We start from the raw sequence: 27,012 nt of genomic DNA on the forward strand, positions 1-27,012 counted from the left end.
TGCCTTCCATTTATTCTCTTTTGTTGTCATAGTCTGCTTTGCCTAACTCTCTTGTTTATTTTGTGATTATAACATCCTTATATTGTTTGATTATACAACAATTTATTTATCATTAGTTTTACTTTTGTTTCCTATTTCTTTTGCTCTCTCCAGTTCTCTAGAAATTCAACGTGAACGGTCAAAAGTAGATATCAGCTGTAGGAAGTGCTGTGGTGGATGGTGGATGATTCTTTAAATCATACAAACTTACTCATCCAGAAAGCTCACTATTCCTTACCTCTGTAGATATGCACAATTCAGCTTTATCACTGATTTGGTGAATTTAATTACAAATCTGCTGCATTTTTTGTATGGGGAAAAAGTTGATTATGAAGACTGATACGCTTACAGAAGCGTTTTATGGTAACAGCCGTTTACTGCACACTGCCTCAGGGTTAGAATCCTCTGATGTTTTTTTCCTGGTAAGCTCAGCATGCCCAGCCTGATCTCTGCAGCTTTCAGCTGGAAACAGAGGCCACCCAAACTTCACCTGTGTTGCTCTGTTCCATCAGTGAGCTGTCTGCCCTGTGCTCGCAAAGGCTGAGCTGCTCTTCTGTAGTTGCTGGCAAAGTGAAAGAGGAGTTAGGCTAAAAGAAGGCTTTTGTTCTTCTTTTCACAGGTTTCATGTGTGATTTTCTCTGTCTTCAAGCCTCTTCGTATCTTTCACATCTTCAAAGCATAGTCTCTTGAACAGTGACACCATTGTGTAATGCTACTGTTGTGGAGACAGCAAGATCAGGGATTACCGTTGTAATCCATGCAGGCAGTGTGAAATGCGCAATGAAAGCACGTCGCTGTATTAAACTCATTAATCGGGGGCACAGCTTGAATCTGAGAGAGCAGATTCAGAGAAACTCTGCTTGATTTTGAAAACGTGTCCATGAGATGTTATCTTTTTTAATAATCCAAGGTTCAATCAAGGAACAGTTTCTTAGAAAGTGTTGTTAATAGCGAGGAGATGTGGAATGGTACTTTTATAAAAAAAAGACACGTGGCAAATGTGGAAGATGGAGGTTTTCCTGGAAGCTAATCAAAGTTTTGTGTCAGATTTGAATTTCAGCAGCAGTTTTGTGTGCATTGCAGTCAGAGCAGCACCTACAGGTTGTCTGAGGAGCCTCCAGGGAAGAGGCACACGGCCCTGCCACGCTGCCCTCACAGTGCTGCTTCTCTGCCCTCATCCTTCTGAAACCACTTCTGCATCTTGGAAAGGAATGTATAACAGGACAGTTTTAGTGTGGATGTTGTTCACTCGATTCAGGTTTGTGATGTTGGAGTTCAGAACTGAGTAGCAGTAATTGTTACCACCCATGAGCTGTATGCAAATATGGTGGCTCACTGCCTAACGGAGGCTAGAGGTGTAAGGTGCTTCTTAAATTACCACTGCACACAAACAGTGAAAGCGTAAAGCAAGAGAATTCCCTTTAGTGTATGATGTCTGTACTTCAGGTGTTTCATTTTACTTTGCTGTGAATTTAACGATGGATTGCAAGTCGTCTTTAAAGGTAGTGTGGTTTGACTGGGCCGTTTTTGTGTAGATCTCAGGCATTTAACACTCAGCTCCCACGGGACTGTGCACTGGGGAACCCTTGGCTGATACATAGCTAATGCTGCACTCTTCACCATCAGCACTGATAATTGGACCCTGATCGATGCCACAGGCGTTTGCACTTAGGCCAGTGCAATATTGAATTTGGAGCAGCAGATGTGAGGTAGGAGCTGGACGAAGACAAAACGGGCTCTGGGGGCACCGCTGTCCCTGTGGTGCACGTGCTCAGAGCAGCCCGGTCAGCGGGACGCAGTCCCAGACACAGGTTGTGGTAAAGGAGAACTTGGCTCAGCTGGGTCGTGTAGTGCAGATTGGAAAAGCAGATTAAAACAACAGTTCAGTTGAATGTAGTGTAATCATTATTTTATACTATCTTGGGACCCAACCGGGGCATGGTTCTTACTGTACTTCTGTACCAAGGGAAAGTATTGTGAATTTTGGGAGAGCTATTACAGTTAGAACCAGGAGAACGTTTGTATTTTTGTATTTTTTATTAATATGTTTATTTTTTAACCTTGGTTAAATTGTTTGAGGGGAGGAAAAATTTTTAACTACAGCGAAACTGAAGTTCCTCTCTGGAAGTTTTCCTTTCTAATGCATTTATCTCTCCATAGCATTTAATTTCTGACCGGATTTAAAAAGGACAAATGAAACCTCTTCTAAAAATCTTAATAATTTAAAAAATGTCATCACTTTTTCATGCATTGCTAGGATTTCCTCTTAAAAGTTAATCAACTTATGTCATTATCTCATCGACAAGCTAAACAAATGAAAAGGAATGTAAGTCTACTGTATGTGAGGTAAAAGTAAGTTTTTTTCATTTAACAGCTATCTAAATGGCAGTACCTTCCATATACCAATTTTCAAGTTCCATCATATTTAATGCAAAATAAAATTCAAACAAAGAAAAGCAAACATGCAGTTGGTTGTAATTTAAACCACATTTTGAAGACTGTTGGCCAAGTGAGCATGGATTATATTCCAGTATTGTTTTCAGTAATTGTGTTACCATGGAAATTAATGCATATGCATGTCCAGAAACCCTCCTCACACTGATGTACAGCTCCAGTATGTTGGGAGTGCCTTAATTGTGCTCCCTTGCTTTGGTAATAGCTCCATGACTTCTTCACCCACTTCTTCCAGCTGCTTTCTGTATTTCCCATTATCGCATCCCTTTTCTCTCTGCCCTTCTCTCCCACCATCCCACAATCCCATTTGCTGCCTGTGCCCATGAGTCATGAGATATTACCCTGAATGTTTCTGTGAGGAGCCAGAGCAGAAAGCACTGGTTCTGATTTAGGAAGGCAGGTGATAGCAGAGGGATGAAGCAAAGACAGCTTGCAGACTGGCTCAGTTACTTGGCGTTAGCTTATGGTTACCACAGTTGTGTTTTAAACATGCACTGAAACGAACACATTCCTGTAGCTGTTGTGATCCACTTGCAGCTCTGTGCTGTTGCAGACATCGTGGTTGTTCAGGTGCTGTGTTTCCAAGTGCCAGGAGGACAGCTTGTGTTCCTGTTTGCACAAAGGCCTGTGTTGGTTTGGTCTGTAGATATCTGTGCAATTGTGCTGCAGAAAGACAGTCCCTTCAGCATATTCTCTGTAATTCATTCCAGAGCTGGTTCAGGAAGTTTGCTGGATTGATGTCTATGTTTTATTAGCCCTAGGCTGAATGCTGAGGAGTGTTGGAGCTTTCTCAGGCACGCTGATCTCTGAACAGCTGTGGAGACAGGATTGTATATTCAGTGCAAATGGGGACTGCTAAACCATTGTGAACTTATTTACCTTGAAACATCAGCTCTTCCCATTCATTTTCTATTTTTATGTCGTCTCTTAATTGAGATAATGATCTATTGCTGTATGTCATCTGCAGGCTAGCTGGGTAGTTGGGCGAGTAGATTCTCAATTCCAGGAAATGCTCAGCTTGCCAGTAGCTTTCCCTTTAGAAAACAGTAGTAGGTTTTTTTTTTTATTTTAAAATACATTTTAATATATATCTTAGCATATCTGTAAACAAAACTGCAATGGTTAGTAGTTATAAAGAATGCTGTAAGCATTTCAGTTAACCTTAAAAGCAATTAAGCATTATGGGTGCTGTGCAGCATAGAAGGCAAAATGGCTGCCTGCTGAAGAAACCCGGCTGTACAGCAGTGTGACCTCTGGTAGCCTGAGCGGCTGAGGGGCGGTTTGTCTGAACAAACATCTTGACAGCTTTAAGAGAGCTGCCCTCTGCACGGAGCTGGCGGCCAGCAGGTGGGCTGAGGTGCTGCTCAGCGTTTGGAAGCCGGTGAGGTGCTGTGTGGCTGGTGGATGCAGGTGGCTGGTGGGCCCTGTCAGGTACCCAGCCTGAGCAAAGGAAAATCATTTCACACATTCCATTCCTTTTAGTTTCTTAAACTGCGTTTATTGTTGTGGAATCTGAGTACATTCCTGTGGTTCATTAAGTGATTTGACTGTCATCTCTGCAACAGATTGTTAATCCATTATACCCTCCCTCAGAGGAAAGTTGTGCTTCTAAGTTCTTTTTAAATTTTGTTTCTCTGGAGAGCTTTGAGCTGCTATTAGTGAAAATTGGGTCAGAGCAGTGAGGCGTGCACCAAAAGTAAACACAATAGAGCAGTCGAGTGACTTTGTGTTGTATCATCTCTTGTTCATTTGAACAGGATACAATCCTGGCAGAATTGCTTCAAATCAATAAGGAGTATATAGTAGGGTATCACGAGCATGATTCACTCCTGGACCATAAGGAGGAAGAGGAGCTCACGGAAGAGGAAAGGAAGGCTGCCTGGGCAGAATATGAGGCAGAAAAGAAGGTAAAGTTATCTATATAAGTTTGCTGTACACAAAAATAGCCATTCTGTATTTCAGTACCGCTGACCTTTTCAGTTTGTTTTGGGAAAATAATTTTTCTGATAGGCTAGGAAGTAGGCATGTGAAGCAGGCTGTCTAGAAATATGGGGACACTGTGTCTCACTTGCTCTCCTAGTGCTATTCAATGCTATTTCTATTTCTGTACTACTTATGCTAGTGGGTATCTTTTTTTTTTTTTTTAATTTCATGATGACAATCAGTTGGAGTCCTGTGTAATATCTCACTTCTGCCATTTAAGGAATATTTGTAGTGCCATTAAAGGTATATAATTACAGAACTGTTCACCAAAATCCCACAAGCATACAGGCATCTGCAACAAAGGAGTTGCCTTTTTTTTTTTTCCCCCCTTATTCCCTATATCTTATTTACTGGATACTTTATGGAGTGGTTGAATGAAGAAAATAATGACTTGGTGAGAGCACTAGGGAGTGAGTGTGTGTGTGTGCGTGTGTTAAACTGTAAAAGGTTAAAGCTGTATGGTAAAAGCAGTTTGATAACTTGATGTAGCTGGAGTTTAATATAAAAAAAAAAAAAATAATGTCTTGAAAGGCTTGGTTCAGGTCTTTGCACCTGATCAGAGGTCTGAAAGTAAAAAAGAAAAAGGAAAAAGAAAAAAGAGTATGTAAAGTGCTGCTGACCACCTTGAATGAACAAGTGGCAGGTGGAGGACTAGGAGAAGGCAATAGGAAGATTCAGTCAGTGTAAGTGAGCGTGGAAATTGCCCCGTGAGAAATCCAAGTGGGAGATAAACTTGATATTCCTGTTAATAAATTCCCCACTTCAGTTCTTCACAATTCTGTCACAATCAAGTCAGTGTTGATGCTAGGTAGTAGTTTGCAATCACAAGATGAATCTTAAACAACTGTAAATACACCAACAAACCTTGGCCGTTCTTTTCTTAGCGTACCAAATATTTAAGCTAAACTCGTGTATTCGCTCAAAAGGAGGATTGAAGTTTCCCCGTGCTTCACGTGTCCTTTTGACTGATGGCACGGACTCACCTGTGTGCTGATTCGCGTGTAGCGAGTGAAGAACGGGATGTATTCCAGTTGCTTGTGCAGACAGGTGTGTGCTTTGTGTTTTAGGGCTTGACCATGCGTTTCAACATGCCGACAGGGACCAACATGCTTCCCACTAATTTCAACTCTCAAACGCCGTATATTCCTTTCAATTTGGGCGCTCTGTCAGCGATGAGCAATCAGCAGCTGGAGGTGAGCAGTGATCCAAGTATTGTAACACCTGCGTTGCTGTGAGAGTGCCTGTGTTACCCTGTTGCACGTGGGTGGTGAAGGTCGTTCTTAGATACCCTACTTTATATAATTGTCCCCTATTTTTAATGATTACCTTTTTTGTTGTAGTTTCTTATTGGTGAACTGACGTCTAAGTTCTGTGCGTATAAACTGAAGTACCTATACCTGTGTGGTATCTTGGGACTGTGGGAAATTCTGCATTCTCTGCAGATGTGAATTACCACATTGAGCTTCTGGGCCTTAGTCTCGTGTCTGAGAAGGAATGGCAGAGAGGAATACGTGCTCCACTCCCTGCTACCCTCAGTTCTTCCTGATAGGATGCCAGGCTGTAACTGCAGTGGTTGAAGCGCAGTTGTCTTAGGATACCTAGTAGAGTCTGGTTAAGGAGTCTGTACGAAAGAACTGAAAGCTGCTCACAAAGAATGCAGACTGGGGGACCCATGTCGTAAACATCTGTGTGGTAATGGGCCCTGCGAGCCAGCACTGTGCTAAAATATTGCATGGCAGTTTGAGCTCACAGAATGTGTTGAGACCGCAGCATCATCCAGCTCAGTGCTGCGGAAGATTTGCCTGTGAAGAAAAGCATCAGTCTTGTGATGATCTGAAAACATTTGGGTACCTAAATATTTTTTTGATATAAATAATGTCTCTAGTACAAGCTGCTGGATTGATATACGTAGTTCAGTTACTACATAGTGAATTTCATTTGTGTGAATGTTAGAAGCTATTTTGTTACTCACTCACTGGCTTGTGCAAATGAGAAGAAAAATGTAATTCAAATGTAGGTATGTACACTGGAGATGCAAATATAAACAAGATGACAAAGAAATGCTTTATTTGCAGTTAATTTACTGATGTTTTCTCAGGACCTCATTAATCAAGGAAGAGAGAAGGTTGTGGAAGCAACCAACAGTGTAACTGCAGCAAGAATTCAGCCCCTTGAAGACATCATTTCAACTATAGTGAGTACAGCAGACAGCTGTAGGTCTAGACCGGGAGATGGGAAAATGTTGGTTGTTATCACATAAATGACTGTTGTATGTGATGATTCAGCTATATTGTTGTGTTATTAATGACAGTGATTTCCAGTTTGTGCCAACCTTTATCACTGCAGCTTGCAGTAACCCTTCATGGCATCTGGATATCACAGAGCCTTACCAACCTAACACTTAACCATTATATTGGCTTTGCACTGAAAATCCTGGCTTTCTACAAACAAGTATCTTAATTGTGCAGAAATAAGAACCATTTCCTGTTTCTTGTCCTTAGAATCTATCTTGGATTCATGCCTTTCTCGTTGCCAGTAATCTAGAGGCGTATTACTGAAACTGGTAGTTTTAAGAGCTGTTAACTCTTAGTTCGAATTCTGGGGAAGTATAATTTTGCATTTTGTAGGAACAGGGCTGTGCTTTAACTCCTGATGCAACTCTGAATATAATGCAGGACCTCAGTCACCATTATGCTTCTATCAAAATGACTAATGCTAGGACAATTTTTTTCCTTTTCAGTGGAAAGAGAATGTAACACTTACAGAGAGCCAAGTGCAGGCCCTGGCCCTGAGCAGACAGGCAAGCCAAGAGCTTGATGTTAAGCGACGAGAAGCCATCTATAACGACGTCCTGACTAAACAACAGATGGTAAAATGTCTAATAATCATTTGATCGACTGCCCACGTTTGAACGGAGATATTGAGTGTGAACTTTTCGTGTGTGTGTATAGGGGTCTATGTTTAGGTACATAAATACTTACTCACAGGTTGTGTGTTTCCACGGGTCAAGGATTTGCTGGCATTGTGTAATGGTGTATATGATGTAACATCGGGAGTTGTTGACTTGTGCAGTGTGCTGGATTGGATTCCTCAACCTCATCGAGGGAGACTCCGTGAGAAGATCGTTTCAAAAAAAACCCTCACCAGATTTTTCTCTTGAAGTAGTTTGCTTGAAAGTAATGAAGCTTGAAGAGAAATCTAATTCCCAGAGCTAAAGATGAATCATAGAAAGTATTGGTAACATCTTTTAGCTTAGAATTATTTTGCAAAATCTGGAAGTTGCCCAGTTGATGTCTATTAGAAGAGTTTCTCTTAGGCAAATGTGCAGTGATGATCCACGTGCAGGACTTTCAAAGAGCTGATAAATAATAGCTGACAAAAAAAGCTGTGATTTGTTCTATGGAGTCATTTCACAGGATAGTGCAAGTAGGAACTTGCCCAAACGTGGTATGAAATGCAATAGGCAAATCATTAAGAAAACTTAGCCCTAAATGGTGTTACTAAATGGTTTCTGCAGCAATCAGCTGGTGAATACCATCGCATTAGTGATGGTGATAACAATAGTGCTTTTTCATTCAGCCATGCGATCCTGAACAAATTGATTTTAACTCTGAACTTGATACTTGCAGCGTTGAGGCAGGTCGTGACTTCTAACAGCTCTGCTTTCCCTTCACAGTTGATCAGTTGTGTTCAGAGGATACTCATGAACAGAAGACTACAGCAGCAGTACAATCAGCAGCAACAACAGCACATGTCTTACCAGCAAACAGCAATGAGTCATCTCATGATGCCAAAGCCTCCAAATTTAATCATGAATCCTTCCAACTACCAACAGATAGATATGAGAGGAATGTATCAGTCAGTGTCTGGTGGTATGCAGCCGCCGCCTTTACAGCGAGCACCACCCCCAATGAGAGGCAAAAATGCAGGGCCTTCCCAAGGGAAATCGATGTGATTTTGCACTAAAAGCCTAAAGGATTGTTAAAGTCAGAGAAAGAACTTTTATTTTTTTAGGAATCAATGGCTTAACAGAACTCAACTGTAAAAAAAAAAAAAAAAAAAAAAAAAAAAAAGAAATGAAAAAAAAAAGTTTGGTTGGTCCCCTTAAATGCCATGTTCCATATTAGTGCTTCAGCTTTGTTTAAGTAGGACAATGTTTTCCCTTGTTGTCAGTGATGTTGCCTAGAATCTTCTTACATATGTTGAGTACAGGAGATGCCAAGTTGTTTTCAGTGAAAACAAGTGCTCCCATAACAGTAGTATCTCCGCAGGTTTCCTGTCTAAACTCCTATGCTTGCTTTCAGTAGCTGTGAAGCTATCATCAGATTTGAGAAGCTTAGGAAGGACTGCAGGTCTGTACGTTTCAGTAAACCATATGTGAGTTGTGCACAGCTGAGTTCTTGATTAGACTTGATTCCTCAAATTATGGAATACTTTTCTGCTTACCCATTTCTTAAAGTTAGTGGGAATATTGTAACAGAAATAATTCAGCTTCCTTTTGACTGAGGTCTGGACTCATACTGTATCATCTATGCTGACTGAAGCATAGGAACTGAAAACACTCTGAAACAGAAATGAGTGCAATATTCTTAAGTACTACTGCTCTGAAACTTGTAAGTCACGCAGTTATATAGAAACTGTGTATACAGCCTTAAATAGTGACTTGGGGAAGAAGAGTGATCTTCCTCAGTCTTTGCCATTTTTTGTTTTCAGTTGTACGTGATGGAATAGCAGCTGGTGGTCTGGAGGTGTTTTTCCTTTTTCTCTGCGGAGTCCAGCGCAAATTTCTGTTAACTCCTTATTGCTGGTGCTGCTGTCTCGTCTGCTTGCCGACAGCGGGAGACAGGCCAAGAAAACAAAATTCCTGTTTTTTGGGGGTTGGAATACTGGTGGTGGGCAGGGGCAAACCCTGTTATGCCATCACCTTTAAAATGGCACAACCATTGCTGATTTGGCACTGGAAGGGGCTCTCACGGCTTCCCAAGGTACCAGGGCAGAGGAATAACTTTTCCTCCGCTACATCAGAGCTGTGGTTATGCACTCCTCTCCCTTCCCTTTCGTTTGTGTGAAAACATACCTTAGTACACAAAGAGCTCGATTCTTTTGTTTGTTTTTACATAGACTGCAGATGAACTTCTGGTTTATTATATATCATTAGCACTCTCTTTAGCCACAGTTTTTGTGCTCGTGGAGATCTAACTAAACCCAAACAGGGCTTTTTTGAATATAGCTTGGTTGGCTCTTCCCCCACAGAATAAAAGCGTTTGTAATTTGGGAGTGAAGGACGGAAGCATTTGAGGCGACGGTGTACGGAGTGCAGGGAACAGAGAGAGAATGCTGGAGGAGCAGATGGATTTGCTGTAGGTGTTGCTGGATCTTCTGGCTTGCTGACATGAATTAAAACTGTTCTGGCTTCTGGAACTTAATTGACCTGGATGAACAGATTTCTTTTGCATCTAAATATGCAAATCTTACGTGATATTTCATGTCGTGATCAAAACTTGGTTTGTGGTTTGGGCAGTTTCTCTGATCTGTTGCAGAGGCTGACGTTGCCATCGGACTCTTTGTTACAAGATGCCACAAATGAACCTCTCCTGTGTTCTGGAGCTTTGCCAGCTCTACTGTTAGGTTTAACCTGGGGGGAAGGGAGCAAAAACAGGTGTATTCACACTAGAAGAAACGCGAATGTGAGACTTTGAGACAAACATTTGAAGGCAAATGTACTCTGGGCAACTCTCACTGATGTTCCTATGCGTCTTGAGAAGTATCTTCTACCAAACCTGGGAATGTTCAATGGAGTTTTACAGTAACTCAAAAGACTTAAATGTGGAAGTTTTAGGCAACATTTAACGGCACATTTTTTTCATTCTGGACAAAACTATGGATAACAGAAGCATAAGAAGAAAGTTGAGATAAGCGTTGAAGTAAAACTTGGACCACTTTGCATACATGTTTCTCACTTGACATTTTAGCTGCATAACAACGTGCTTTGAGTATAACATCAAGCTTTAACAAATATTTAAAGACAGAACATACATCAGTAAGATAACAAAAAGCTCATTTTTATATTTGTTTTAGATGTTTTAACTAGATGAGATGGCTTAAGACGGCGAATAAAAATGTTGCTTGTAATACAATTTTGCCTGCTAAATTCTCCACATTTTGTAACCTGTTTATTCCTTTGGATGTAAAGCGTTTTTGCTTAGTATTGTGATATTGTATATGTTTTGTCCCAGTTGTATAGTAATGTTTCAGTCCATCAACCAGCTTTGGCTGCTGAAATCATACAGCTGTGAAGACTTGCCTTTGTTTCTATTAGATGGCTTTTCAGTTCTGTATTAAATATCTTAAGTACTATAGAAAAGGTGTCACCTCTTCCTATAAGGCTGTTTTGTAATATATATAAGGACTGGAGATGTGTTTTTAAAGGACGAGAAGCATTCAAGTATGAATCAAGTATCTGTGTTTTCACCATTCAAAGTGCTGTTTAGTAGTTGAACCTTAAACTATTTAATATCTCATTTAATAAAGTGACCAAAATACATCTATGTGCCTTGTGCTACGTTTGCAGTTCCGCATCATCTCCACGTAGACTGAGATCTCATCTGCTGAGAACTGCGGACTGGTGCTGCGCTGCGAGTCAAGCTCTTGTTCTGCCTCAGTGAGGTTCCTGGTATGGGACGTGGATGTTAATTGTTAGGGAGGGCAGCTGAGGGGACAGCTTTCCAGCTTGTGTGCATTAGCAGTGCCTTCTGCACTGGTCTGTTAGAAGCCACGAGCAGCAAGGTGTCGCCCAGCAGAGATAAACCACTGAGCGCAAGGGGAAGTTCTGCTTCCTCTGGTTTGAATGATGAACTTAGGTCTTTCAACCTCTTTATTGTACTTCTTAATTACTTTCTTAGTTATTAAATCTCACGTGCCCCGCTGTAGCTTCAGGAGAGCTGTGCTGCTGTGAAAGGCTGAAAGCCAGCTGTGCTTAGAGGTGCTGTGGCTCAGAAAGGTCTGCAGAGCTGCCTTCAGTGGCTGCAGCCCAGGAGATCTGCAGCAAAGGGTCTGAGTCCTGAGGCATGTGGGATCTGTTGTTTCTGTTCCAGCATGGGACCTTGCTTTGTCTCCACGCAAGCTGTTGCCACACAGCAGCAGCACAAAGTATTTTTTCAGCAGGTCAGAGCCCCCTTCTTGCTGTGCGTGGTGACATAGGGGTGTCTGGAAAGTGGGGGTGCAGGAAGGTTTTGGCAAAGAGCTGAGGTTGAAAGTGAGGAAACTGCACTGGAGAAGGGCAGAGGGACTGAGGGCAGGGTGAGATGGGCTGGGGCTGAGTGCAGGGGGAGAGAGGGAGGGAGGGAGGGAAGGATGTCCTCATTTTGCTCAGCCCCATCAAAGCCTGACCTTCAAATGCCCCTTCGGTTCTGTATTTGGTGATGTTGCACGTTGGAGCTGTTGGAGATGCTGAATATGAAACAGTGTGTGGTACCTGGGCTTTACTCAGCTTAATTGCAGTGCAGTGCCTGTTTGTATAATGGAATTGCACAAATCTGTGTTGTCTGTGGATCCTTGCTGACACCCACTGGAAGCAGTACAGGCAGAGACGTGTGCTTGTTGTGCCTCACCGTCATTGGCCACACTTGGGTACGTGACATTGGTAACAGTGAGGTATGGTTAGGGAGGAGCACAGGATGCCCCAGTGGTCCGGCCTCGCAGATCTTTGACACCAAACTACTCAACACAGGTACAGAACTTCTTGCTTTGTGTTCCCATGATGAGAATTCACAGCTCCAGAGCAGTTCCTTGCTTTGAGAGAAACACAAAGTCTTGCACAACTTGCTTGGTTGAAGTCCTGCTGTATGACTTTGTTCTCATTCCCGAATGGGGCAGCATTTCGGCTGCTGGTGCCATGCGGATCGTGGCTGTTGTGCTGACTTGTGCTGATTGCTCTGCCCACCTGATGGCAGATGTTTTTGACTTTACCTTAAGATCAGGATCAGGGGCTGCATCTGTACAGCCTAGGCCACAGAGTGCTTCCCCAAGGGAGCTGCCCTGCCCTTGGGAGGGCTCTCTGGGATGGCTGCCCCAGTGACGGCAGCATTTGAAGAAGTGCATCAACCTACAATGTATGTTTGCCCCAAAATGAGAATTACTTTCAGCACATGTCACCCCCATGTTTCTTCTGACCCAGTGATTTTCCAGCCAGCTCTTGGCAAGCGTTCTGTTCACCGGAGTGTGTGGAGAAGTGATTTGCCCACATCTGTGGGCTGATAAATGGCACAGAGGCACCAGGTAATGCAGTTACTACCCTTAGTGTTCTCAGTGTCCTGTGGCTTGAGGGGAGCACTCAGTAATCTCACTTTATTTCCTCGCAGTGCCTTTGTCCTCGTGAAGCTTTCTGGACTGACAGGCAGACGCTGCCCCGCACGCTGCTCCTGCCATCAAGATGGCCAATATTCAGCAAACCCTCCAGTCCAGGAGTCAGCTGCAGCTGCTGGGATGGGGGAGAGGACATCGCCCTTCAGATCAGGTCCCAGACTTCTCCCACCAGCACTGCCCGAGGGATGCAGGTGTCCGTTCCTTGCTAACAACAATCTGGCCCTTCTCCTTGGGGGATGTGCCGTTGCCAAGTGTCCTTCCATGATTATGTTGGCCACCATTGGCAGCGATAGCACGTCTCTTTCTGCCCTGCACAGCCAGAAGGGCACCTTCTTCACCTTTCAGCACAGACTTTCTTGCCTTGCCGTGGAGCTTTGGGCTCTCCATTGTGTTCTGTAGGGGAGGCAAATCCCCTCCACTTCTCTCCTGCAGAGGCACTGGGTGGCCCCAAGCCTCCGGCAGCAGGGTCTCTGGGAGGATGTCCTTGCGGCCACCTAGGAGTCACCATTTGTTCCTCCCAGCTGTCCCCACACCTTGGCTCACCCCAAAGCCAGGTTTGTGCTGCAGTGCGCTCAGTGCTGCTCTGGCCTCATGCTGAGAGTTTTCCTCCATGTCTGCACCCCTCTGTAGTGAGACTCAGGAAACCATCCGACTCTGCTGCTGACCTCCTCTCTCCTGCTTTACACAGCTGTTCCCAGGATAAAGTTTCAATTATTACGTGCCCAGCTTTCTCCAATTGGAGAACTGCTAAAAAACCACGTCCTTTGCTCTGTTTATGGTTGTATTTTCAGATCTGTGGGTTTCTGTGTGTGAAACAGCCCTCTCAGGTGGGAACAAAAACAGGCACAAGGCTGTGCAGGAGGAACAACATCTCTGAAGTTTGCCAAAGTGTGTGTCAAGCAGGGTGTTGGCAGGATGAGCGGCTGTGGGTGATGGCTGAGGGGGAAGGTGGTCAGCTCTGCCTCTGTGCAAGGAGTGAGTGTGTCTTCATGCACACACAAAGGGAAAGGGAAGTATTGCACATGCTGTGCATCGCCGGCTGCACCCTCTGCAACTCAGAGCACAGTCAAAGTCTGTGGTCATCGATTCTGCTGCTGCTAAGGTCCCAGTACAGTCACATTACTCATACGTTTAAGTATTTTGCTGAACCAGAACCTAACTCAGTAAATTCCTGCTGGAAGTAACCATTACAGTGGGATTAAACAATGCTGAATTTCCCCTAAAGAATGTCCCACATGAGAAATGGTACCGACCTCTACAAAGCTGTTTTCAGTGAATTCTTTGCAGATTTGCTGCTTACAAGTGCTATTTTTTGAACCCGGATCCCAAAAAGGAGTTCTGTGCCGTCGCTCTTGCGCCCGTGTGTCCCTTTGCAGCAGGAGCCTCCTTCCAAGTCTGATCCTGGATCCTGACGTTGGAGGACCAGTTCAGTGGCGTGGACCAAATCAAATCTCTTTCAGGTTGTCAAAAAGCACGTACTTGGCATTGCTCAGATCAGGTTTTACCTTCGTTTGAAGATGAGAAACAGCATCTTCAGCATTAACTTTATCTTCAGGTGTAAAGGAAATCACTGGCTGCAGACAGCCAGCAGGGTCATTGCCCCCTCCCTCAGTGGCCCCTCTGGGATTTGCCTCCCCAGACAGCCAGGAGCACCAGCAGGATGCAGACGGTGCTGCCAGGATGGTGGCAGAAAGGCTGCAAAGTGAAGCTGGAGAGCTGAGTTTTCCCTTTGCTAAGGTCAAAAGTACACTTTAGGACACTTTTTGTGAACGATCGTGCTCCTGCCATGGCTGCTGAGGATTAGATGTTTCAGCAATGACTCAGAGGAAAAAGGTAAATAAACATTTTTTATTTCAAACACGGGATTAAATTCCTCCATGTCTAGATCATTCAAGGTAAAGCTCCTTTAATCTTTTCATTGCAATCTGCAGACTGTTGTCTGTGACAGCTGCGGCACCGGCTGGGACGTTGGGTAGCAAATGCTGCAGCGGGGACGTGGGAGGTGGCAGAGAGGACAGAAGGTGGCCAGGAGCGCCGGGCCCCAGAGCGGCCGCCTCGCTAGCGGTACGTGGGCTACGAAGGAGCCGGATTGTTCCTTCTGGGAACGGGGAGTAGAGCTGAAGAGGCTGAAGTTTCACCCAAACGGCTTTGCAAAGTGGAGGCTGAGAAACTGCGGTGTGAGAAATGAAGCTGTGGTAAGGACAACCCCAGCAAGGACGTGAGGGCGCTGGCTGTGCCAGCGAGGTTCCTTTGCGCAGCAGTGAGGCGAGCTCCTGAGCAATCCCATCTGGGTCTCCATGGGCTGCACTGTGCTGGTGCTTGGCCTGAGGACCTCTTTTGTCCCTGCTGCCTCACAGGACCGGATCTGCAGTTCCAGGGTTTGTTGGATGTCCAGCCACTCATTCCAGTGGGCTCACGCTTACCAGCTCCGTTCCAGCTGCACTTGTGATGTTGCCCTTGTACCAGTTTATAAAATTTATCTTTACCATCCAAAGCCTTTCTGTAGATGGTGTTCGTATCAATCAGAAAATACTGGGTTATGGAGTGCCAAAAAAAAAAAAGGGCTAGCAAGAAATCTACAATATAAAGACAATTTTATTGCCAATAAGCTCTTAAAACTCTTTTTTTTCCTGTTTCAGTAGGACCTTATTCTTCCTGATGAAAATCCGGTCATAGCATCTTTCATTAAAAATAAAATTATTTTGAAATAAATAAATATATAAAATAAATATCATATACATTTTATAAATAGTTTTGTCCCTATGCACAGTATCCATGCTTACATCTGAATATTGTTCCTCACCCCATTCCCACCCCAACAGCAGGAAAAACCCCACACACCAGGACCAGTCCATGTAGTATCATCCATGTAGCAAGCTGCTGGGCTGCTGCAGCAGGGTGCCATCTGAAAGGCTGCTTCTTAGCCAGAAACCATCCCGAGCTTATCAGAGGCATCTGGAGCAGTTCTGTGGTCTTTAGTTTTCCTTCCTTCCCTTGAATTCTAGTTGGTTTACTTTTTCCCTGGTTAACAAGTTTGCTTGCCTGTTTGTTCTTTTAAGCAACCATAACACTGACTATTTGGCCTCTCTTACAGCCACCAAGTAAAGAAAGTGAACAAAAATGAAAGATTATATGTAGGGTTCCCTCCCTTCCCCTATCCCCACCCCCATAAATAACCCAGGTTTGATATACATGTGAAACAAGGAGGAACAGCAGTGTCTGGATTCAACGTAAGTGCTTTCCTATGTCATCTACATTTACAGGAATGATGGAATGACTATTAATATAGTGCTCTGGGAAAAAGCTTGGGAGCCCAAGTATGTACATCGGTAGGGCAGCTGCAGGAAACATCACCTGTAGTGGAAGAGGTCTCTGTACATTGCAGGTATTTTAGCAGGGTCCACGGGCCTTGGTAAAAAGTGAGTGAATTTCTGATGTCTCTTAGTCCTGTACCCCTCGCGGGGGGAGCCGTCCTTGTTCAGAGCCACGTAGTAATGCCTCTCCGAGTCCGCGTGCTTGTAGAGCGTGGAGGCGTACGTGTTGTACCAGTTCTCTTCAAACTGCTCTCGGAAAACACATTCCCTTGTGAGCTTCTTCTGCGTTGGGGCAGAGGTGGGAGAAGAAAAAGATACGTGTCAAAAAAAAAGGAAAAAATCTTGCTATTTCTTCCACTTTATTATTCTATGGTTTTCTTAGCTACCTGCTGCTGGCTGCCCTGAGAGTGGAGACTGTGCTGCCTGGGATGATTCCTGTGGGTGAGAGCTAGAAACTGGCACGTGCCTGGGCTCAAAGGCCTTGGAAGGAGGAGGAGGAAGGGGATGGAAGGAGAAGGTGTATTTTGCAAAAGCTCGCCGTTAGAAACAACACAAGGCTGCTGCAAAACTCTGAGCATGGCAGCCAGGTGTCTGCAATGGGGTGTAAATGTGGAGACTGCTGTGGGACCGGCAGCATTTGTGTGCTGTGCAGGGGGTGCCCACGCAGAGCTGCACGCAGCAAATGTGCTCTGTGGAAGGGGCACCTCCCGGCAGGAGCAGACTGCGCTGCGTTGGAATGATTTAAACAGCGGCGAGTGCCACTTTGAAAGTTCAAGGCACATAATAAAATAATACACACTGTAACATGAATGAAAGCATTCCTCAGGCCTTTCATCTTCTGAAGCAGCAGATAGCTGTGATGTGAGGCCATAACAAGACTCGGGGAGGTCTGGATGCCTAACCTGGGAAGATTTACGGCGGCGATAGGTGATGCGATGAGCGCGTGCCAGCAGCGGCACAGAGCCAGTGCGCGGCTGAGGCAGCCCATGCTGGGCGCAGGGATGGGTGCCACGGCTGTCACACAGCCACAGCCCCTCTGACCCTCACCCAGGGAGCAGCAGCACGTGATGGCTTTCAGGCACTGCCCATCACCCAGATGCCACGTGGGCTCCTCTCGCTCCCTCCATGCCAGCTCTGGGGCTGTGCTCCAGTGAGGACCCGGTGTCCCCTATGTGATGGCCTGGGAGGGGCTCTGGAGGCCTTCCAGATGAAAGGCAGTCTGCAGACGTAGGATGTTCTAATATTACAAACACTGTACCCACACAGTAAACTATTTAGGTAGGGAATGTGTCTTATCTGTGCTGTACTAAGTGCTAAGTAAATTTTATTGCCTGCAGTAGACGTTTTGTAATAAGATACAGGAGCTCACCTGCACTCAGAACCTGTTTTGAATGTTTTGCTGCTAATTAAATCAACCCTGAGGTAACATGTGAGTCCTCCAAGAGCCAACCCCACAGCTCTCATCACCTGAGATCTGGGGAACTGCAGGTTTCTCTTCCCAGACCTATGAATGGATGTGGCTTACCCCCCTTTTCCCAGAATGGCACCTACTCAGCACACATGGGAAGCTGCTGCCTGACAAAGAGCAAATGCTGCTGCCTTATCCCCATGTGGTGCCTGCTTCTCTGGGGTTGCTTGGTGGAACTGTGGTGGCATGAAATGTTTTCAGAGTCTGAGGTGACTGCAGGATGTAACTTTTTTTCCTTCCCAGAGCTGGGATGTCCTCAGTGCATGTGCTCTCCTAGCACTTCTTCAGTTGGTGTCCGTGTAACAGAAAGGCTGGGACGTGGGGACTGGGGAGCTTTGTCCCCATAGGAGCAGCACTGGTGTTTGACACTGCTAATTCAGCACGCAGGGCGTGCAAAGTGGGCATGGAAGGAAAAAGTGAACTTGGCTGAAATCTTATAAATACCCTTCCACTGCAGCCTCCTAAAATACCATTGTAATGCTAATGCGACTGCCTGGTGCGTTTCATGTACAAGATGCAATGACAGAGCTCCCATAATTACATCTTAAGGCCAGTTCTGCTTCCAGAATTCCTGTGCTGTAAAATTCTATTTTTGTTATTTCTATGATGCAGCATTAAGACAGGTCCTCAATTTTAATTAACTCTGTTTGTTGGTTCATGATCAGAACTGCAGGGCTTGAAAGCAAAGGATAAAAGCAAGTTTGTACCCTCATTTTTGGCAGGCATGAGTTAAAAAGATGCAATTCCAGGAGCTACTGAACAACCTTGCAGTATAACAGTGCAACTGAACAGTAGTCCTGCTGCGTGGTTGTAGGTTGAGCTCTGATTTCTGAAGTGTGGTTTAAAATATTTGTGCTGTTTTATGGAATCCTGGTGACTTTTTATCTGTCTTGCACTTTTTATTTAGGGTAGATGTTATTAAAGTAGTGAAGTGGATAAAGAAGGGTTAACAATCCATGCTACTCCTTGATTCTCTCATATAAAATTCAGCACCTGTGTCTCAAAAGTAGCAAAGGGGACTGCAGCAATCTCAGTAGATGGGAATGGGAGAAGAAAAGATGACAGTAACTCCGGGTTTATTGTTACTGTTCTCTATGCAGAGTTTATCTGAAGGCTTCTCTATATGCACAGTACACAGGTTTCAATTTCTACACCTTGAGATTAATCTGACTTGGTTAGAGGAAGTACGTGCCTTCCACTTTGGCTTAAAAGTGGTTTATTTTATTTCACTTTAAATTCACTGTGATCCGCCCTTAAAAATCTGTATCTTCACCCAGCACAGTGCTGTGATCTTGAAAGACACTTTTTAAAAAAACCACACGTGTGTGATGGGTTGGAGTAGAAGTGCTGGGCATCTGGACTAAAAACACACAAAGTGCATCAAACAGAAAATTTACACTAGTGAAAACTACCTAGAATGCAACTAAGTTTTCAAAATAGAAGTGAATCCTTCTAGCTAGCTAAAAATAATTATTTTATATTGAACTGAGTTAAATAATTAAAATTAAATTAACCTCTAGGTTAATTAAATGTAGCTAGTAAGATGCGACATTTTGACTATAATGCCAGCAGAGCTCCCCTTCCCTGCAGCCCTGGCCCACCTTTGCACAGTGCTTGCTCTGCATGCAGCTGTTTCTTTCACCCAGCAAAGCCCCAGCAGATGCACTCTTTCTGGGACTAGCTTAGGGTGGATAAAGGCCAATACAAATTCTCTAATGTTGGGCAGAAAAGCAGCAAAGTGTATTTCTTCTGGTTCTATAGTAGCATGAGCTGCTTGCCAGAGCAGGGAATCCCAGCTCTAAGGCATATCCCAAGTCAAGGAAGCAAATGACAAACAAACTTCCCCTCTAAGCCTGGATTGGAAGCAGGGTATTTCTGCTTTGTGTATCCTACAGCAGTCCCGAATGAGGCAGAGTCATCCTATAGGTGATGCTAGGGAAGATTTTACAGGTATTAAGGAGCTTGTGTTGAATGAAACTAACAAGAAGTTTACATGTGGCTTTTGGCAAAACACAGAAAACTCTAGTCTTGAAAGGGCACTTCCAGATAGTTATGAGAAACTCCCCCAGACTCCCAGAAGGGGTTGTACAGAATGTTATAACAAAAACAACACTCAGACCGCACTTCCAGCTTCCATTAGAAGCTATAATATAAATGTCAGATCTGCAGATACAAGCAGATCCCTATCATGTGGACAATAAAGCTGATGTTAATCATGAAACCACACCATCAGCACCTAGTTTTATGCAAAATTTCCAAATACCCAGCTTTAATTGACCATTCCTGTCCTGTTTCTGAAAGGCTGAACCACAGCGAACCCCACAGCATTCCAGGCACTGCCCCAAATGGTGCCTGTGTGCAGCGCTTCAGGGGCTGCACCACAGCATGGACCATCACAGCGTGTCCCCCTCCCTGTGACCCCATACATCACAGCTGTCACTGACACAATAACAGGGTGAGACGGAAGCACGCGGCATCCCAAGGGCATCAGAGGCCTGGGACAGGCACAGCTTGTGACACCAGTGAAGCCTCACAGCCCATACTGCTGCGTCTCTTGCACAGAGTTGCATTCACAAGACCTTAAACTTACCGACCCATACAGCTCGCCTCTCTCGTTCATGCCGAGGTAGAGTCCTGAATCCACTCCACGGATACTAACCAGCCCCACCGCCAGGCTGATGAACTCCAAAATCCCTGAAACAGAACAGCAAAGCAAATCACACAGATGATAAAACCCACACAAGGCCCAGCTGACAAACACAAAACAGCTTTTCCAGCTATAAAGCGTCTCAAAGACCCTGCTTTATTCATAACTGCACAGTTGTTAAATCGACGCTCCTACATGCATGCAGTCTGGTAAGTTTTTAATCCATTTCTCCCCAGCATCATGAACTTGGTTTTTTGAAGAGGAATTACCTTTCCTAACGAGAAAAGGACTGCTCACCTATTGTTTTTGTCACATACACAAAAAAGACAGACATTTGTGCTTGCCTGATTAGTGTTTTGGATTTCTCCAACAAAAGCAAAGTGACCCTTGTCCCCGCTGGGCTTCTGGTAAGAGAAGACAGTCCCACAGACTTTAAAGTAACCATTACAATAGTAATAAGGAAACAGGCACTGAAGAGGTGTCTGTGAGGGCTTCCCTGTTCCTGCAGCTCCGGTGAGCTACTTGCTATCTCCAAATGTGTACAGATGTCACGGGTAAAGCCAAAGTTCACATACACACGGGTTGAAAGGCACCTTCCTTTGCAGCTTCGGTGCTGGGGAGCTGCTGGTTCTTCCTCCCAGGCATCTTTTTGGCTGGAAACGCCCCCCCCAACCCCATGAACCTGCCCCCACCCCACATCTGCTCTACTGAAACTCCAGAGAAGCCCCAGGCATGTCTAATGAACAGGAGAGATGTCTCCTCCATTGAAGAGGACAAAGTTGCTCTAACCTTTAGCTTGGCTCCAGGTGTCTTAATATAGCTCCCAAAATGCCCAGTCCTGAGCAATTGCCCCTTACTGCTCCGATCAGGTTACCTCCTGATCCTCTTAAATGTATGCCTTGGTCTAAAATCACCTCATGACACACAGCCACCTGAGCCGGCTGACTTCAGCAGCAGTCAGCTCTCAGCTTTGGAAATGTATCTTCTGCTTGGTCAGGTGAGGATGTGGTGACTTTCAGAGGGTAACCGTGTCACCACCTAAATATAGGGCAGATCCATGCCGATGGACACCTTTGCTCAGAGCAGATTGTCAGGCAGATTCTGGCTGCCATGCTAGGGGCAAGAATTCCTCTTTCTGCCTCTTGTCAGGCCTTCTGTCCTCCTTTTGCCTTGCCTATTACTCTTCAGTTTGCATGTCTGATCCAGCACTCCCTGCAGCCAGCAGGTGCTGCACAGTGGGACAAAATACGGACTTAAGAACTGGAATTCCTTGAAACAAGCAGGGAAACAAACAGAAAATGCTGTTTAGATTAGTGCAGAAATTTTCCCAGCTGAAATGCATGCTCAGCCACACTGAGAGCAAGATAACCTGTCCTCCTTCGGGCTTGTGGTGATCAATGCATTGCCTATTTGATCCTCTGAAGCAGAAAGCAAGCATAGTCTTCACAAATGTCCTCTGTTTTCTTCAAGCCTCTCCAGCAGGATCCAGAATTATCTGCTTTCTGGAGAGCTGACTCTTTCCTTTTCCTTCTCCCCTGGGGACTCTTTGCCAGGAGCAGGCAGTGCCTTCACAAGCCAGGCAGGCAAACCAGGATCTGGCTCTGCTCATATTGCATCTGGCTTTGGGTATCCATGTCTGAGAAGCATGGTCTACACGGGAGGGAAGATGTGCAGAATGAAAGTTTTCGTCTGCTTCCATTACCCACCACTCCTGAAACATGGAGCAGGTTACTGAACTGCTGTACACTTCCATGTTCCACCTGTACTACAGACATGATGTCAGCTGCTGCTTCTGAATAATGATAACTTCACTCCCCTCTTTTTGAATAGTGGTATCATTATCCAGAAGAATAAAGTAAAAACTAACATGGGGGAAAGGACCACAGGGATACCTAGAAACAGACTGTTTCCCAGGCTGCTGACAAGTCAATGATCAAGTGAAAAGTATCTGGTATCTGGAGAGCTGTAGATAGGCAGAAATGTCGTTCTCAGCAAAACTGTTTTTTTCTTTTTTAAAATTTACCTTCTCTCATGCCTAGGAAGCCGGGAAATGTTCCTCATCCTCCAACAGAGGGATGATTAAGGAAGGAAAACAGATCGCTTTTTGTGAGCATACCCACCAGCATGCTTGTCTGTAGCACCTGAACCCAGGAATCCCCTGACTTGGTATGGGCAACCCAGGAGCAGCACTGACCCCCCTCTCTGAGTGGGGGAGACACCTCTCACCTGGAGCAGATGAGGTCAGTGCTTGCCGTTCTTGTGAAAGAGATTTCTTCAAGGTGGGCCTGTGACGATCTCTTCTGAGATCACATCACTTGTAATACTCCCTTTTTCTGATCTCAGAGCGGCACTGAAAGATGTGCGCTGAAGATAACTATGTTGAAATAGCATTAAGAACGTATCTTAAACCCACAAAAGTCAGGAGATAGAGCGAAGGCTGAAAAAATGTGGGCAGATATCCACCCTGTCCTTAACTCACTCCAATTACTAGGCAAAATTGCAGCTTCCTACATGTATCTGCAGTAACACACGGAGCAGCCACTGGGGCCAGATGGAGAATTTTCTTTCAAATTGTAGCGGCGTCTTGGTGGTAGACCTCTCTTTTTAAACTTTTTTTCCTCCCTTTCTCTTTTTCCCTTCCCCCAGGACTCGCCTCATTTTTTATGCTTTGATTATTCATCCTGCTTGTTCTTTGAGTCTTTCTAGATGATATTCGGAGAGATTTGATTAAGACTCCAACTGGATTCATTTAACACCAAAGCACTCCATAATCTCCCAAGCGCTGTCGCAGCCAGACCCACGCTCTCGCATTACTATAAACTATCCCTCAAAGAACAATTCAGCTCCTTGCACCTGTCTCTTCACACACAACTATATTGATGAGTGGGGCTACAGAAACAACCTCAGATGTTGTATTAATGTCTACAAACTCAAAGCTTTGGCTAAAAAACCTCAACAACTGTTCATAACAGGTGCACAAGAGTCTGAATGTCAAAATCTACTGCAAAACCTTCTCCGGAGCTTTCACTGGCTTTTCTAAGAGACTCTGTTACGGGTCTGTTACCGGATTTGTACCCAAGGAGAGCTTTGTTTTTCTCCCTTTATCAGTCTCCAGTACAAACTCGAGGCTGTTTCCCTTCACTTGTAGTGAAGAGTAGCGCTGTTGGAGTCACCTGTTGAGTGCTGGTGTAAAACAGACACAAGGCAGAAAACGAGTGCTTCCTGGTGGCAGAGATTTCCCTAGAGAATTTATCTCACTTTTCTTCTCAGGATTCTTCTCATAGGGCTGTCAATGTCAGTCCAAACCCTCTCCAGCCTTTGAGCATCCTTTATTTCCTTATACAGGAAGGTCACTAGCAGACGCAGTGAGAATAGACATGGTTTTAAAAATGCCTCCCTTTTTTTTCTGGAATGGCTTAGATGGAACTTCCAGTCCAGAGAACTCATTTGGGCACTCACTTAATCTAAAAGAGCTTTCTTCCAATGGTCCTGGAGGGCTTCACCCTGCACTAAGCTTCTTCTAGGAAAAATAAGCTGCACGCTGAGTTCTCGTATGAATCTATATTTTTGCTAGTATAAAGTGTCACATTCCAGAAGACAGGTGTGACATCAAAAAGCTCCAATCGACAGATGAGAGGCAGTGGTTACTGTGATTGCTCAGGCATTGTGGGTAGATGCTGCTGCTACTTTTCCTGTGTCCCATGAGTGTATGCCTTGAAATCTGAGGTACAAATGAATCCGTCCCTCTATTCTGCATTACCAGGGCTTTGGCTCATTCTTTTCCTTTCTGGAAGACTTCTCTGGAAGTCTGGTAACTTCAGAGCAGGCTGTGCATGGGAGGGTGCAGATACTGTCTGTCCTTTTCCTGAATGCTTTCCAGCACTCAGAGATGGGGATACAAAGTCCAGTTCCCACCTACATCCCATCTGCAGCTGGATACGTGCCTTTACTGTGGCATCCCAAGGAGCCATCTGTGGAACAAGCACGGATGAGTAATATGCTGATGTGATCTGGGAGCACCTTCCAGCCACGTGTGCCAGATCCACCAAGCCAGCATAATGGATTTCTATTTCCCCAGGTGCCCCTAGACTTCAGGCAGCTTTAAACTGCTACCCTGAAAACTTCTCTACCCATAGTTCTGTAGTTCCCCAGAATCATGCAGGCTGCCTATTTCTGCAATAAGTTACTGCTTTCTGACTGCTGCACGCAAAATTTAGGAATGCATTGATACATGACATCCTAATATGAACCATACCAGTAACATTGGAATTTAAATATTCATGGCTACTGAACGCAGATGGTGAACACTGTGTGCCAATACGTTATTGCTTTGAGTCTCTGCTGAAGCAAGGTTCAGTCCAACTTTATCTGAACATGAGGATTCCAGTCTAATCCTTTGGGGCTTTGTCATGCAATTACAACAAATAACTATTTATTTTACACTGCCTTTGGGAAAACCCTGAAGCAGAAAACTATAATATTTTATATCTGAAGTCTGGTCTAGTTTACGTAGCTGGATGCTGACTGCTAAAACACTTAGGGAATGCCAGTGTTTCAATTTATTGAACACACTGTGTGACTTAAGCTTAAGTGCGCAAAATTCATGAAAAGTTTTAGCCCGTTTAATGCATTTTTCCAAAGTTTGTTTGGAAATGCTTTCAGCTTTTAAAGAAATGGAACTGAGAGAAGCACTGCCATCTGAAACAGTTTACTGTATAGAGATAGGTAAAAAGAACTGATATAAAGGCTACGTGGCAGATTAAACTAAAAAGCAAACAGATGCCATGGGTTTGCTTTCAGTTTCTTTTAAAAGGTCAAAGATATGTGTCTTTCGGGGGTAATTAAAGAACACTTGCCCCATGAGCCTATTAGTACCTTACTCTGACCTGCAGGTTATGACTTTCTTGTTGATTTAGGCAAAGACACGCTACACACACACACACCTGGTGTTTATGGAAAAGCACAGTTCGCAGATAAGCTTTTCCAATTGTTCCAAAAACCTGCCTTAAACTAACAACAACTGCAGCATCAGCAGTAGTGTTCCTGAAGAATCAGAGAGGACTGATTGCAAACATTAAAGTCAAAAAAAGAATTCCCTTCAGCAAGGAGTTAAATTGCTTGAAAACTGTAACAAGTCTCGCGAACACTTCTTGCAACCTGTTGACAACAAAGCTGAGATCACTGGCATGGGACTTGTTGATGGCTTACCCAGACACCTGCACTAGATGCTGAAATAGCGGGAATTTTTCTCAGCTGTGCTCAAACTGTACTCCTTCGCTTGTGGCTTGGGATGCATTTTTGGAAGATTACATATGGTCTCATTAAAGATCCCTACTCTTGTGTGACACTGATACGGTCTCGGAAGTCTTCCAGCTTTATCCCAGACAGTAAGGTAAATCCGCAGCGCTCTGCCTGTTGCTCCATCTTCTCCTTTCAGAGGCCCCCTAAGCATTTGTCCCCTTCAGCTTCCCCTCTCCTTTCCAACAGCCTCCCAGAACCAAGCTCTGACACCAACCCAGCCAGCTGATCCCTGCCTGCTTTGGGGGGAGAAGCTTCTAATGAGATTTATGCATGGGGGAGAAATCACATTAGCTCATAGATATCTGCGGTGGCCAAAAGAAAGGTGGAAAAAGAAAAAAGGAAAGAAAGAAAGAAAGAAAAAGCCAGGAATTTCATTTTCCGATGTGCTCCTTCCTTTCTTTTGCTGCTACCTTCAGCGGCACGGCTAGAGCTCGGCTGCACACCCCGTGCACCCCCCTCCGCCTTTTTTTTCCCTCTTTCCTAAGGCACGTTCCTCGCACCTGCGGAAGGGCTGAACGCCGGGAGGGCAGCAAACGGGAAATAAAAGCGCCCGCACCGCCAGGGAAAGGCCGGTTCCAGCGCCCCGGACAGCGAGCGGGCACCTGCCGGGCCGGCACCTGCCGCCGCGCCGCGCCCTTACCGAAGCGGCTGTGGTCCTGCCGGGTGCCGTGCACCGTGCCGTTGGGGAAGATCTCCAGGTGGAAGCCGGTGCGGCAGTAGAGCTGCCGCCGCCGCAGGATGCCCTTGAGGTGCGCGAAGTCGGTGGGGGAGCCCCGCTGCAGCCGCCCCTCGATCTGCCCCAGGCGCTCGTTGAGGAAGCCGGGCGAGTCGGCGAGGGGCAGCCCGCCCAGCGCGGGGGGGAAGCCGTGCAGGTCGGGGTCCAGCGCGCCCAGGAAGCCGCCCACCTCGGCCATGGGGCCGCGGCCAGGGCCGGCCCCGCGGAGCGGCCTCCGAGCGCCGAGCGGCCCTCAGGGCGCGGGCTGCTGCCGCCCGGCCCCGCGCTGCCGGCCCCGGCCCTGCGCCGCGCTGCCCGCGCCTCCCATCCTGGATGTGTCCCGCGCTCGGATGTACACCGCACTTATATACGTACACACTCCCCTTACATTGACATATTGGATATTTAAATGCAAGCCACACCTCACTGGCATCCCCTTTGGCTATGGGTTGTGTGTGGGGGGTTTTTTTTCTTTCTTTTTTTTCCTTCTTCTCGATCCATTTGTGGTTGGCTTTTTTTTTTTTTTTTTTTTTTTTTTTTTTTTTTTAAAGCTTCACTCCCTCTTTTATTATGAAAAAAAAAAAAAAAGAAAGAAAGGGCAGGAAAAAGCTACACATTGCAGCGAGGCGCAGCGGCTCTCGGCAGCTCGGAAGCACAGAACCCCCGGCCGCCCCGCTCCGTCCCTTCCCGACCCTCGGCCGCTCCCCCCGGGTCCGGCCGTGCCCGC

At 45.3% G+C, this 27,012-nt stretch overlaps 3 protein-coding genes across 9 annotated transcripts in view; 1 reads left to right on the forward strand and 2 right to left on the reverse strand.

Annotated features, from left to right (window-relative positions):
• ATRX (ATRX chromatin remodeler) overlaps positions 1 to 11,020 on the forward strand; it is a 75,998-nt gene extending 64,978 nt beyond the window's left edge. For all 6 annotated transcript variants that reach the window (XM_052673243.1, XM_052673246.1, XM_052673247.1 and 3 more), the window contains 5 exons: positions 4,251 to 4,400; positions 5,544 to 5,669; positions 6,575 to 6,670; positions 7,217 to 7,345; positions 8,153 to 11,020. In XM_052673243.1, coding sequence (XP_052529203.1) covers positions 4,251 to 4,400; positions 5,544 to 5,669; positions 6,575 to 6,670; positions 7,217 to 7,345; positions 8,153 to 8,431 — 780 coding nt within the window. In that variant the 3' untranslated portion in view covers positions 8,432 to 11,020. The remainder of the gene's footprint in view (positions 1 to 4,250; positions 4,401 to 5,543; positions 5,670 to 6,574; positions 6,671 to 7,216; positions 7,346 to 8,152) is intronic.
• The window catches only part of PGK1 (phosphoglycerate kinase 1), a 156,799-nt gene extending 130,499 nt beyond the window's left edge, over positions 1 to 26,300 (reverse strand). Inside the window, exon 1 of the mRNA XM_052673261.1 lies at positions 26,293 to 26,300. The gene's annotated coding sequence lies outside the window, so the exon portion shown is untranslated. The remainder of the gene's footprint in view (positions 1 to 26,292) is intronic.
• FGF16 (fibroblast growth factor 16) lies at positions 14,671 to 26,509 on the reverse strand. 2 transcript variants are annotated; one of them, XM_052673268.1, is made up of 4 exons: positions 26,211 to 26,509; positions 20,213 to 20,316; positions 16,195 to 16,436; positions 14,671 to 15,336 (listed from the first exon to the last, which is right to left on the reverse strand). In XM_052673268.1, exons 1-4 carry the CDS (start codon positions 26,482 to 26,484, stop codon positions 15,240 to 15,242), a joined length of 717 nt encoding a protein of 238 aa, XP_052529228.1. In that variant the 5' UTR covers positions 26,485 to 26,509; the 3' UTR covers positions 14,671 to 15,239. The 2 variants fall into 2 exon arrangements, with proteins under 2 accessions (XP_052529228.1, XP_052529227.1); XM_052673267.1 differs by lacking the exon at positions 14,671 to 15,336 and having other exon boundaries at positions 15,855 to 16,436.
• Positions 26,510 to 27,012: the final 503 nt, after the last annotated feature.

Source organism: Tympanuchus pallidicinctus, unplaced genomic scaffold (assembly GCF_026119805.1).
Source record: "Tympanuchus pallidicinctus isolate F22 unplaced genomic scaffold, pur_lepc_1.0 scaffold13, whole genome shotgun sequence".
Classification (NCBI taxonomy): domain Eukaryota; kingdom Metazoa; phylum Chordata; class Aves; order Galliformes; family Phasianidae; genus Tympanuchus; species Tympanuchus pallidicinctus.

Excerpts from the sequence above, each read along its gene's own strand:
- FGF16 (XM_052673268.1), bottom strand. The coding sequence starts at position 26,484 with ATGGCCGAGGTGGGCGGCTTCCTGGGCGCGCTGGACCCCGACCTGCAC. Across the intron at positions 20,317-26,210 it reads GCAGGACCACAGCCGCTTCG|GGATTTTGGAGTTCATCAGC; the intron begins GTAAGGGCGCGG and ends GTTCTGTTTCAG. Across the intron at positions 15,337-16,194 it reads AGAGACCTCTTCCACTACAG|GCTTTGGATGGTAAAGATAA; the intron begins GTGATGTTTCCT and ends ATCTACAGAAAG.